Source organism: Chiloscyllium plagiosum, unplaced genomic scaffold (assembly GCF_037043375.1).
Source record: "Chiloscyllium plagiosum isolate Xiang-an unplaced genomic scaffold, Cpla_swu_hap1 HiC_scaffold_104, whole genome shotgun sequence".
In the NCBI taxonomy this organism is placed as follows: Eukaryota; Metazoa; Chordata; class Chondrichthyes; order Orectolobiformes; family Hemiscylliidae; genus Chiloscyllium; species Chiloscyllium plagiosum.
The window spans coordinates 81,652-92,500 of record NW_028270243.1 but is presented as its reverse complement, the minus strand read 5'-3'; the positions used below and the strand labels follow the sequence as shown (position 1 = coordinate 92,500).

Below are 10,849 nucleotides of genomic sequence, written 5' to 3'. Positions count from 1 at the left end.
ACATGAGAGAGACTGACAGCACCGAAACAGGCCCTTCGGCCCAACCCCTCCATGCTGTCCCAGATATCCTAACCTAATCTAGTCCCATTTAGAGCAGAGAGATGTACAGCACGGAAACAGGCCCTTCGGCCCAACCCCTCCATGCTGTCCCAGATATCCTAACCTAATCTAGTCCCATTTAGAGTCAGAGAGATGTACAGCCCGGAAACAGGCCCTTCGGCCCAACCCCTCCATGCTGTCCCAGATATCCCAACCTAATCTAGTCCCATTTAGAGTCAGAGAGATGTGCAGCACGGAAACAGGCCCTTAGGTCCAACCCGTCCATGCTGTCCCAGATATCCTAACCTAATCTAGTCCCATTTGCCAGCACTTGGCCCATCTCCCTCTAACCCCTTCCTATTCATGTCCCCATCCACCTCTTAAATGCTGTCATTGTACCAGCCCCCACCACTTCCTCTGGCAGCTCATTCCACACACGCACCACCCTCTGGGTGAAAAAGTTACCCCTTAGGCCCCTTTCCCCTCTCACCCTAAATGAGACTAGATTAGGTTAGGATACCTGGGACAGCATGGACAGGTTGGGCCGAAGGGCCTGTTTCCGTGCTGTACATCTCTCTGGCTCTAAATGGGACTAGATTAGGTTAGGATACCTGGGACAGCATGGACGGGCTGGGCCGAAGGGCCTGTTTCCGTGCTGTACATCTCTCTGACTCTAAATGGGACTAGATTAGGTTAGGATACCTGGGACAGCATGGACGGGCTGGGCCGAAGGGCCTGTTTCTGTGCTGTCTGTCTCTTTGAGTCTGTCCCTCCCATTTGTTGACTTTCCCTCCTGCCTGGTTTTTCCCATCATCCTCCAATGGACGGTGTGCCCTGGGACTAGGTGCGGGGGGCGTTGGGGGAGGGGGGGGGGTGGAGACTCCCTGTCATTTTGTGAACCATCTCAGCACATCTGAAAGTAACCCTCAGCCTCCTATGACTTGCCCACACACGCTCCCTCAGTGGAGACTCGAATGACTCAGAACGTCAGGCAGGAAACGCTCTGACTAAGACTGCTGTGACCACAGGGGAAGGTGTTGCAGACACACAGTCGGACCCAGTCTGACAGAGAGTGAGAGAGAGAGAGAGCAGCAGAGGAGACGGGTGACTGAAGTAAGTACAAGCGCTCACTCATGTCAAGGACTCTCCCAGTTTCTGCTGTTTGGGCACATGGACTGCTGTCGTGTGCGTCTGTTTGTGTGTGAGAGTGTCTGTGTGTGAGAGTCTGCTTATGTGTGAGAGAGTGTGTGAGTCTGTGTCTGTGGGAGTGTGTGTGTCTGTGTGTGAGTGTATCTGTGTGTGAGAGTGTGTGTGTCTGTGTGTGAGTGTATCTGTGTGTGAGAGTCTGTTTATGTGTGAGAGAGTGTGTGAGTGTGTGTCTGTGAGAGTGTGTGTGTCTGTGTGTGAGTGTATCTGTGTGTGAGAGTCTGTTTATGTGTGAGAGAGTGTGTGAGTGTGTGTCTGTGAGAGTGTGTGTGTCTGTGTGTGAGAGTCTGTTTATGTGTGAGAGAGTGTGAGTGTGTGTCTGTGAGAGTGTGTGTCTGTGAGAGTGTGTGTGTCTGTGTGTGAGTGTATCTGTGTGTGAGAGTCTGTTTATGTGTGAGAGAGTGTGAGAGTGTGTGTCTGTGAGAGTGTGTGTCTGTGAGAGTGTGTGTGTCTGTGTGTGAGTGTATCTGTGTGTGAGAGTCTGTTTATGTGTGAGAGAGTGTGAGTGTGTGTCTGAGAGAGTGTGTGTGTCTGTGTGTGAGTGTATCTGTGTGTGAGAGTCTGTTTATGTGTGAGAGAGTGTGTGAGTGTGTGTCTGTGAGAGTCTGTTTGTGTGTGAGAGAGCGTGAGTGTGTGTCTGTGAGAGTGTGCGTGTCTGTGTGTGTGTATCTGTGTGTGAGAGTCTGTTTATGTGTGAGAGAGTGTGAGAGTGTGTGTCTGTGAGAGTGTGTGTCTGTGAGAGTGTGTGTGTCTGTGTGAGTGTATCTGTGTGTGAGAGTCTGTTTATGTGTGAGAGAGTGTGTGAGTGTGTGTCTGAGAGAGTGTGTGTGTCTGTGTGTGAGTGTATCTGTGTGTGAGAGTCTGTTTATGTGTGAGAGAGTGAGAGAGTGTGTGTCTGTGAGAGTGTGTGTCTGTGTGTGTGTATCTGTGTGTGAGAGTCTGTTTTTGTGTGAGAGAGTGTGAGAGTGTGTGTCTGTGAGAGTGTGTGTGTCTGTGTGTGAGAGTCTGTTTATGTGTGAGAGAGTGTGAGTGTGTGTCTGAGAGTGTGTGTGTCTGTGTGTGAGTGTATCTGTGTGTGAGAGTCTGTTTATTTGTGAGAAAGTGTGTGAGTGTGTGTCTGTGTGTGTGAGTCTATTTAGATGTGTGTGTGTTTCTGTGCCTGTGAGTTTCTGTGTGTTTCTGTGTGAGTCTGTGTGTGTGTGAGTGAGCGTGTGTGTGTCTGAGCGTGTCTGTCTATCTGTGTATGTCTGTGTGTGTGAGTCAGTCTGTAAGTGAGTGTGTGTGAGAGTGAGTGTGTGTGGGTGTGTATGTGTGAGTGTGAGTGTGTCTGTGTGTGAGTGAGTCGGATTGGCCATGGGAAATAGTCCCATAGTGTCAGCACCATCAGAGGGTCAGTGCTGTGGGAGTGCCGCACTGTCGGAGGGTCCGTGCTGAGGGAGTGGATACTGTCGGAGGGTCAGTGCTGAGGGAGTGGGCACTGTCGGAGGGTCAGTGCTGAGGGAGTGGGCACTGTCGCAGGGTCAGTGCTGAGGGAGTGCCGCACTGTCGGAGGGTCAGTGCTGAGGGAGAGGGCGCTGTCGGAGGGTCAGTGCTGAGGGAGTGGGCCCTGTCGGAGGGTCAGTGCTGAGGGAGTGGGCACTGTCGGAGGGTCAGTGCTGAGGGGGTGGGCACTGTCGGAGGGTCAGTGTTGAGGGAGTGGGCGCTGTCGGAGGGTCAGTGCTGAGGGAGTGGGCACTGTCGGAGGGTCAGTGTTGAGGGAGTGGGCCCTGTCGGAGGGTCAGTGCTGAGGGAGTGCCGCTCTGTCGGAGGGTCAGTGCTGAGGGAGTGGGCACTGTCGGAGGGTCAGTGCTGAGGGAGTGGGCCCTGTCGGAGGGTCAGTGCTGAGGGAGTTCCGCACTGTCGGAGGGTCAGTGCTGAGGGAGTGGGCGCTGTCGGAGGGTCAGTGCTGAGGGAGTGGGCACTGTCGGAGGGTCAGTGCTGAGGGAGTGGGCGCTGTCGGAGGGTCAGTGCTGAGGGAGTGGGCACTGTCGGAGGGTCAGTGCTGAGGGAGTGGGCACTGTCGGAGGGTCAGTGCTGAGGGAGTGCCGCACTGTCAGTGGGTCAGTGCTGAGGGAGTGGGCACTGTCGGAGGGTCAGTGCTGAAGGAGTGGGCACTGTCGGAGGGTCAGTGCTGAGGGAGTGGGCACTGTCGGAGGGTCAGTGCTGAGGGAGTGCCGCACTGTCGGAGGGTCAGTGCTGAGGGAGTGGGCGCTGTCGGAGGGTCAGTGCTGAGGGAGTGGGCCCTGTCGGAGGGTCAGTGCTGAGGGAGAGGGCACTGTCGGAGGGTCAGTGCTGAGGGAGTGGGCACTGTCGGAGGGTCAGTGCTGAGGGAGGGGGCACTGTCGGAGGGTCAGTGCTGAGGGAGTGCCGCACTGTCGGAGGGTCAGTGCTGAGGGAGTGGGCGCTGTCGGAGGGTCAGTGCTGAGGGAGTGGGCTCTGTCGGAGGGTCAGTGCTGAGGGAGAGGGCACTGTCGGAGGGTCAGTGCTGAGGGAGTGGGCACTGTCGGCGGGTCAGTGCTGAGGGAGTGGGCACTGTCGGAGGGTCAGTGCTGAGGGAGTGCCGCACTGTCGGAGGGTCAGTGCTGAGGGAGTGGGCGCTGTCGGAGGGTCAGTGCTGAGGGAGTGCCGCACAGTCGGAGGGTCAGTGCTGAGGGAGTGGGCACTGTCGGAGGGTCAGTGCTGAGGGAGTGGGCTCTGTCGGAGGGTCAGTGCTGAGGGAGAGGGCACTGTTGGAGGGTCAGTGCTGAGGGAGTGGGCACTGTCGGAGGGTCAGTGCTGAGGGAGTGGGCACAGGCGGAGGGTCAGTGCTGAGGGAGTGGGCACTGTCGGAGGGTCAGTGCTGAGGGAGTGGGCACTGTCGGAGGGTCAGTGCTGAGGGAGAGGGCACTGTCGCAGGGTCAGTGCTGAGGGAGTGGGCACTGTCGGAGGGTCAGTGCTGAGGGAGTGGGCACTGTCGGAGGGTCAGTGCTGAGGGAGTGGGCACTGTCGGAGGGTCAGTGCTGAGGGAGTGGGCACTGTCGGAGGGTCAGTGCTGAGGGAGTGGGCACTGTCGGAGGGTCAGTGCTGAGGGAGTGCCGCACTGTCGGAGGGTCAGTGCTGAGGGAGTGGGCGCTGTCGGAGGGTCAGTGCTGAGGGAGTGGGCTCTGTCGGAGGGTCAGTGCTGAGGGAGTGGGCACTGTCGGAGGGTCAGTGCTGAGGGAGTGGGCACTGGCGGAGGGTCAGTGCTGAGGGAGTGGGCACTGTCGGAGGGTCAGTGCTGAGGGAGTGGGCACTGTCGGAGGGTCAGTGCTGAGGGAGTGGGCACTGTCGCAGGGTCAGTGCTGAGGGAGTGGGCACAGTCGGAGGGTCAGTGCTGAGGGAGTGGGCACTGTCGGAGGGTCAGTGCTGAGGGAGTGGGCACTGTCGGAGGGTCAGTGCTGAGGGAGTGGGCACTGTCGGAGGGTCAGTGCTGAGGGAGTGGGCACTGTCGGAGGGTCAGTGCTGAGGGAGTGGGCACTGTCGGAGGGTCAGTGCTGAGGGAGTGGGCGATGTCGGAGGGTCAGTGCTGAGGGAGTGGGCTCTGTCGGAGGGTCAGTGCTGAGGGAGAGGGCACTGTCGGAGGGTCAGTGCTGAGGGAGTGGGCACTGTCGGAGGGTCAGTGCTGAGGGAGTGGGCACTGGCGGAGGGTCAGTGCTGAGGGAGTGGGCACTGTTGGAGGGTCAGTGCTGAGGGAGTGGGCACTGTCGGAGGGTCAGTGCTGAGGGAGAGGGCACTGTCGCAGCGTCAGTGCTGAGGGAGTGGGCACTGTCGGAGGGTCAGTGCTGAGGGAGAGGGCACTGTCGGAGGGTCAGTGCTGAGGGAGTGGGCACTGTCGGAGGGTCAGTGCTGAGGGAGAGGGCACTGTCGGAGGGTCAGTGCTGAGGGAGTGGGCCCTGTCGGAGGGTCAGTGCTGAGGGAGTGGGCACTGTCGGAGGGTCAGTGCTGAGGGAGTGGGCTCTGTCGGAGGGTCAGTGCTGAGGGAGTGGGCCCTGTCGGAGGGTCAGTGCTGAGGGAGTGGGCACTGTCGGAGGGTCAGTGCTGAGGGAGTGGGCCCTGTCGGAGGGTCAGTGCTGAGGGAGAGGGCACTGTCGGAGGGTCAGTGCTGAGGGAGTGGGCCCTGTCGGAGGGTCAGTGCTGAGGGAGTGGGCTCTGTCGGAGGGTCAGTGCTGAGGGAGTGGGCCCTGTCGGAGGGTCAGTGCTGAGGGAGTGGGCACTGTCGCAGGGTCAGTGCTGAGGGAGAGGGCACTGTCGGAGGGTCAGTGCTGAGGGAGTGGGCCCTGTCGGAGGGTCAGTGCTGAGGGAGTGGGCTCTGTCGGAGGGTCAGTGCTGAGGGAGTGGGCCCTGTCGGAGGGTCAGTGCTGAGGGAGTGGGCACTGTCGGAGGGTCAGTGCTGAGGGAGTGGGCTCTGTCGGAGGGTCAGTGCTGAGGGAGTGGGCCCTGTCGGAGGGTCAGTGCTGAGGGAGTGGGCACTGTCGGAGGGTCAGTGCTGAGGGAGTGGGCACTGTCGGAGGGTCAGTGCTGAGGGAGTGGGCCCTGTCGGAGGGTCAGTGCTGAGGGAGTGGGCCCTGTCGGAGGGTCAGTGCTGAGGGAGTGCCGCACTGTCGGAGGGTCAGTGCTGAGGGAGTGGGCCCTGTCGGAGGGTCAGTGCTGAGGGAGTGCCGCATGAACGGTCTCTGATTGAGTAATGATCAGTGATGGGGTGAGTCATGTTGATGGAGTAAGATCTCTTCGGTTAGACCACAGACTGAACATTCCGCTCAGGACACAGACACTCCCGCACCGTGCAGTCAGGATATAGAGATAGGGAGGGGGTGTGGGGGCTGGAGGGGGTTACAGAGATAGGGAGGGGGTGTAGGGGCTGGAGGGGGTTACAGAGATAGGGAGGGGGTGTAGGGGCTGGAGGGGGTTACAGAGATAAGGAGGGGGTGTAGGGGCTGGAGGGGGTTACAGAGATAGGGAGGGGGTGTAGGGGCTGGAGGGGGTTACAGAGATAGGGAGGGGGTGTGGGGGCTGGAGGGGGTTACAGAGATAGGGAGGGGGTGTAGGGGCTGGAGGGGGTTACAGAGATAAGGAGGGGGTGTAGGGGCTGGAGGGGGTTACAGAGATAGGGAGGGGGTGTAGGGGCTGGAGGGGGTTACAGAGATAGGGAGGGGGTGTAGGGGCTGGAGGGGGTTACAGAGATAAGGAGGGGGTGTAGGGGCTGGAGGGGGTTACAGAGATAGGGAGGGGGTGTAGGGGCTGGAGGGGGTTACAGAGATAGGGAGGGGGTGTAGGGGCAGGAGGGGGTTACAGAGATAGGGAGGGGGTGTAGGGGCTGGAGGGGGTTACAGAGATAGGGAGGGGGTGTAGGGGCTGGAGGGGGGTACAGAGATAGGGAGGGGGTGTAGGGGCTGGAGGGGGTTACAGAGATAGGGAGGGGGTGTAGGGGCTGGAGGGGGTTACAGGGATAGGGAGGGGGTGTAGGTGCTGGAGGGGGTTACAGGGATAGGGAGGGGGTGTATGGGCTGGAGGGGGTTACAGAGATAGGGAGGGGGTGTAGGGGCTGGAGGGGGTTACAGAGATAGGGAGGGGGTGTAGGGGCTGGAGGGGGTTACAGGGATAGGGAGGGGGTGTAGGGGGTTACAGAGATAGGGAGGGGGTGTAGGGTCTGGAGGGGGTTACAGAGATAGGGAGGGGGTGTAGGGGCTGGAGGGGGTTACAGAGATAGGGAGGGGGTGTAGGGGGTTACAGAGATAGGGAGGGGGTGTAGGAGCTGCCCCACCCGCCCCCCCCCCCATCCAGTGAGGGGTAAGGGGGGGCTATTCCCTCCCCCCTCCTGCCTTGCCCCTTGTCGATGGAGGCGCAGCCTTTGGGAGGGGGGTCCGGACGGGAGTTACTCGCTGCAGGATTCCCAGCCTCTGACCCTGTTCCTGGAGCCGCTGGGTTTATGGGCTGAGGCTGGTTGAGGGTCTGGTCCATGGGAACCCCCAGGATGTTGGTCGTCGGGGGATTCGGTGACGGTAACACCATCGAACGCCAAGGGGGGCGATGGTTAGATTCTCCCCCATTGGTGATGGGCACAGCCTGGCATTGTCTGTGGGGTGAATAATCCTGGTCCCTGGTGCCCCCCTCAGACCGGGTACTGCGCTGACTTTGGTGCTTTTGGACACAGGCTGCTTCAGTCTCGAAGGGAGTGGTACCGCAGAGCGGTGGATGTGATCCATATGGACTTCAGTAAGGCGTTTGACAAGGTTCCCCATGGGAGACTGGTTAACAAGGTTAGATCTCATGGAATACAGGGAGAACTAGCCATTTGGATACAGAACTGGCTCAAAGGTAGAAGACAGAGGGTGGTGGTGGAGGGTTGTTTTTCAGACTGGAGGCCTGTGACCAGTGGAGTGCCACAAGGATCGGTGCTGGGTCCTCTACGTTTTGTCATTTACATAAATGATTTGGATGTGAGCATAAGAGGTACAGTTAGTAAGTTTGCAGATGACACCAAAATTGGAGGGTGCAGTGGACAGCGAAGAGAGTTACCTCAGATTACAACAGGATCTGGACCAGATGGGCCAATGGGCTGAGAAGTGGTAGATGGAGTTTAATTCAGATAAATACGAGGTGCTGCATTTTGGGAAAGCAAATCTTAGCAGGACTTATACACTTAATGGTAAGGTCCTAGGGAGTGTTGCTGAACAGAGAGACCTTGGAGTGCAGGTTCATAGCTCCTTGAAAGTGGAGTCGCAGGTCGATAGGGTAGTGAAGGCAGCGTTGGGTATGCTTTCCTTTATTGGTCAGAGTATTGAGTACAGGAGTTGGGAGGTCATGTTGCGGCTGGACAGGATATTGGTTAGGCCACTGTTGGAATATTGTGTGCAATTCTGGTCTCCTTCCTATCGGAAAGATGTTGTGAAACTTGAAAGGGTTCAGAAAAGATTTACAAGGATGTTGCCAGGGTTGGAGGGTCTGAGCTACAGGGAGAGGCTGAACAGGCTGGGGCTGTTTTCCCTGGAGCGTCGGGGGCTGAGGGGTGACCTTATAGAGGTTTACAAAATTATGAGGGGCATGGATAGGGTAAATAGGCAAAGTCTTTTCCCTGGGGTGGGGGGAGTCCAGAACTAGAGGGGCATAGGTTTAGGGTGAGAGGGGAAAGGGGCCTAAGGGACAACTTTTTCACCCAGAGGGTGGTACGTGTATGGAATGAGCTGCCAGAGGAAGTGGTGGGGGCTGGTACAATGACAGCATTTAAAAGGTGGATGGGGACATGAATAGGAAGGGGTTAGAGGGAGGTGGGCCAAGTGCTGGCAAATGGGACTAGGTTAGGTTAGGATAACTGGGACAGCATGGACGGGTTGGGCCGAAGGGTCTTTCTGACTCTGTGAGCAGCGAATGGAGCTGAGTGCTGTCCAATCGGGAGCGAACGTCCCTGACCTCTGACCCTCTGAGGGACGGGGGTGGGGGGGGCGGGGTCATGGCTGACGTTGGTGGAGATGGTTGGATGGTTGGATGCCAAGACCCTCGTGGTGAGGGCCTAGCGCAGCGACGTCTGGAGGCGGCTGACCCTCCAATACCATCTCCCTGCGCGTCAGGTCTGACCCCAGGCCAGTGGAGAGTGAGCACTCCAGCCCCCATGATGCCCACGGGTTCCAGCTGCCCTACGATGCCTTCGTCTCCCACTGGGAGACTGAGGCCTTGCCGGGAAAGGGGTGGATGTCAGACTGGGCACAAGCCAGAGTTACGTTGGCATCTCAACCAGGAACAGACGTCCTGTACCAGCGTTGGTCTCTGGTTAACCCAGTGTCAACCTGGGGGGGGGGGCGTTGGGGTGTCAGAGGGAGCGTGTGCAGAGTGATTACCTCCCCAACCCCCCCCCCTCCCAGATATCGATAACCACCTCCCCCTCACACCCTCCATCACTCCTTCTGTCTCTCCAGGTTAGGATGTACCTCGGGGGACAGGAACCGGGAATGCTGGGAAAAGGACAGCCATATTGGAAATGGAAGCAAAGGTAAAGGGCTGGAGTGGGCGGGGGGGTGGGGGGGGGTGGGGTTACAGAGAGAGGGAGGGGGTTACAGAGAGAGGGGGTGTAGGGGCTGGAGTGGGAGGGGGTTACAGAGAGAGGGAGGGGGTTACAGTGATAAGGAGGGGGACTGCAGGGTGTTATAGAGATAGGGAGGGTAATACAGAGAGAGGGAGGGTGTTACAGAGACAGGGAGGGGATTACAGAGATAGGGAGGGGGTTACAGAGACAGGGAGGGGGTTACAGATATAAGGAGGGGGTTACAGAGAGAGGGAGGGGGTTACAGAGATAAGGAGGGGGTTACAGAGAGAGGGAGGGGGTTACAGAGATAGGGAGGGGGCTACAGAGATAGGGAGAGGGTTAGAGAGATAAGGAGAGGGTTACAGAGAGAGGGAGGGGGTTACAGAGAGAGGGAGGGGGTTACAGAGATAAGGAGGGGGTTACAGAGAGAGGGAGGTGGTTACAGAGACAGGGAGGGGATTACAGAGATAGGGATGGGGTTACAGAGAGAGGGAGGGGGTTACAGAGAGAGGGAGGGGGTTACAGAGAGAGAGAGAGGGGGTTACAGAGAGAGGGAGGGGGTTACAGAAATAGGGAGGGTGTTACAGAGAGAGGGAGGGGGTTACAGAGAGAGGGAGGGGGTTACAGAGATAAGGAGGGGGTTACAGAGATAAGGAGGGGGTTCCAGAGATAAGGAGGGTGTTACAGAGAGAGGGAGGGGGTTACAGAGAGAGGGAGGGTGTTACAGAGACAGGGAGGGGATTACAGAGATAGGGATGGGGTTACAGAGAGAGGGAGGGGGTTACAGAGAGGGAGGAGGTTACAGAGATAGGGAGGGGGTTACAGAGAGAGAGAGGAGGTTACAGAGAGAGGGAGGGGGTTACAGAGATAAGGAGGGGGTTACAGAGATAGGGAGGGTGTTACAGAGAGAGGGAGGGGGTTACAGAGAGAGGGAGGGGGTTACAGAGATAAGGAGGGGGTTACAGAGATAAGGAGGGTGTTACAGAGAGAGGGAGGGGGTTACAGAGAGAGAGGGGGTTACAGAGAGAGGGAGGGTGTTACAGAGAGAGGGAGGGGGTTACAGAGATAAGGAGGGGGTTACAGAGAGAGGGAAGGGGTTACAGAGATAGGGAGGGGGCTACAGAGATAGGGAGGGGGCTACAGAGATAGGGAGGGGGTTACAGAGATAAGGAGGGGGTTACAGAGAGAGGGAGGGGGTTACAGAGATAGGGAGGGGGTTACAGTGATAAGGAGGGGGCTACAGAGATAGGGAGGGGGTTACAGAGAGAGGGAGGGGGTTACAAAGAGAGGGAAGGGGTTACAGAGATAGGGAGGGGGCTACAGAGATAGGGAGGGGGTTACAGAGATAAGGAGGGGGTTACAGAGAGAGGGAGGGGATTACAAAGAGAGGGAGGGGGTTACAGAGATAAGGAGGGTGGTACAGAGAGAGGGAGGGGGTTACAGAGAGAGAGGGGGTTACGGAGAGAGGGAGGGGGTTACAGAGAGAGGGAGGGGGTTACAGAGAGAGGGAGGAGGATATAGAGAGAGGGA

The 10,849-nt window shown here is 58.1% G+C and overlaps 1 protein-coding gene across 1 annotated transcript in view; it reads left to right on the top strand.

Annotated features, from left to right (window-relative positions):
* The first annotated feature begins 939 nt into the window (after positions 1 to 939).
* Positions 940 to 10,849, top strand: part of LOC148134083 (macrophage-capping protein-like) — a 90,132-nt gene continuing 80,222 nt past the window's right edge. Inside the window, 2 exon segments of the mRNA XM_087985695.1 lie at positions 940 to 1,152; positions 9,213 to 9,286. Coding sequence (XP_087841821.1) covers positions 9,219 to 9,286 — 68 coding nt within the window. The 5' untranslated portion in view covers positions 940 to 1,152; positions 9,213 to 9,218.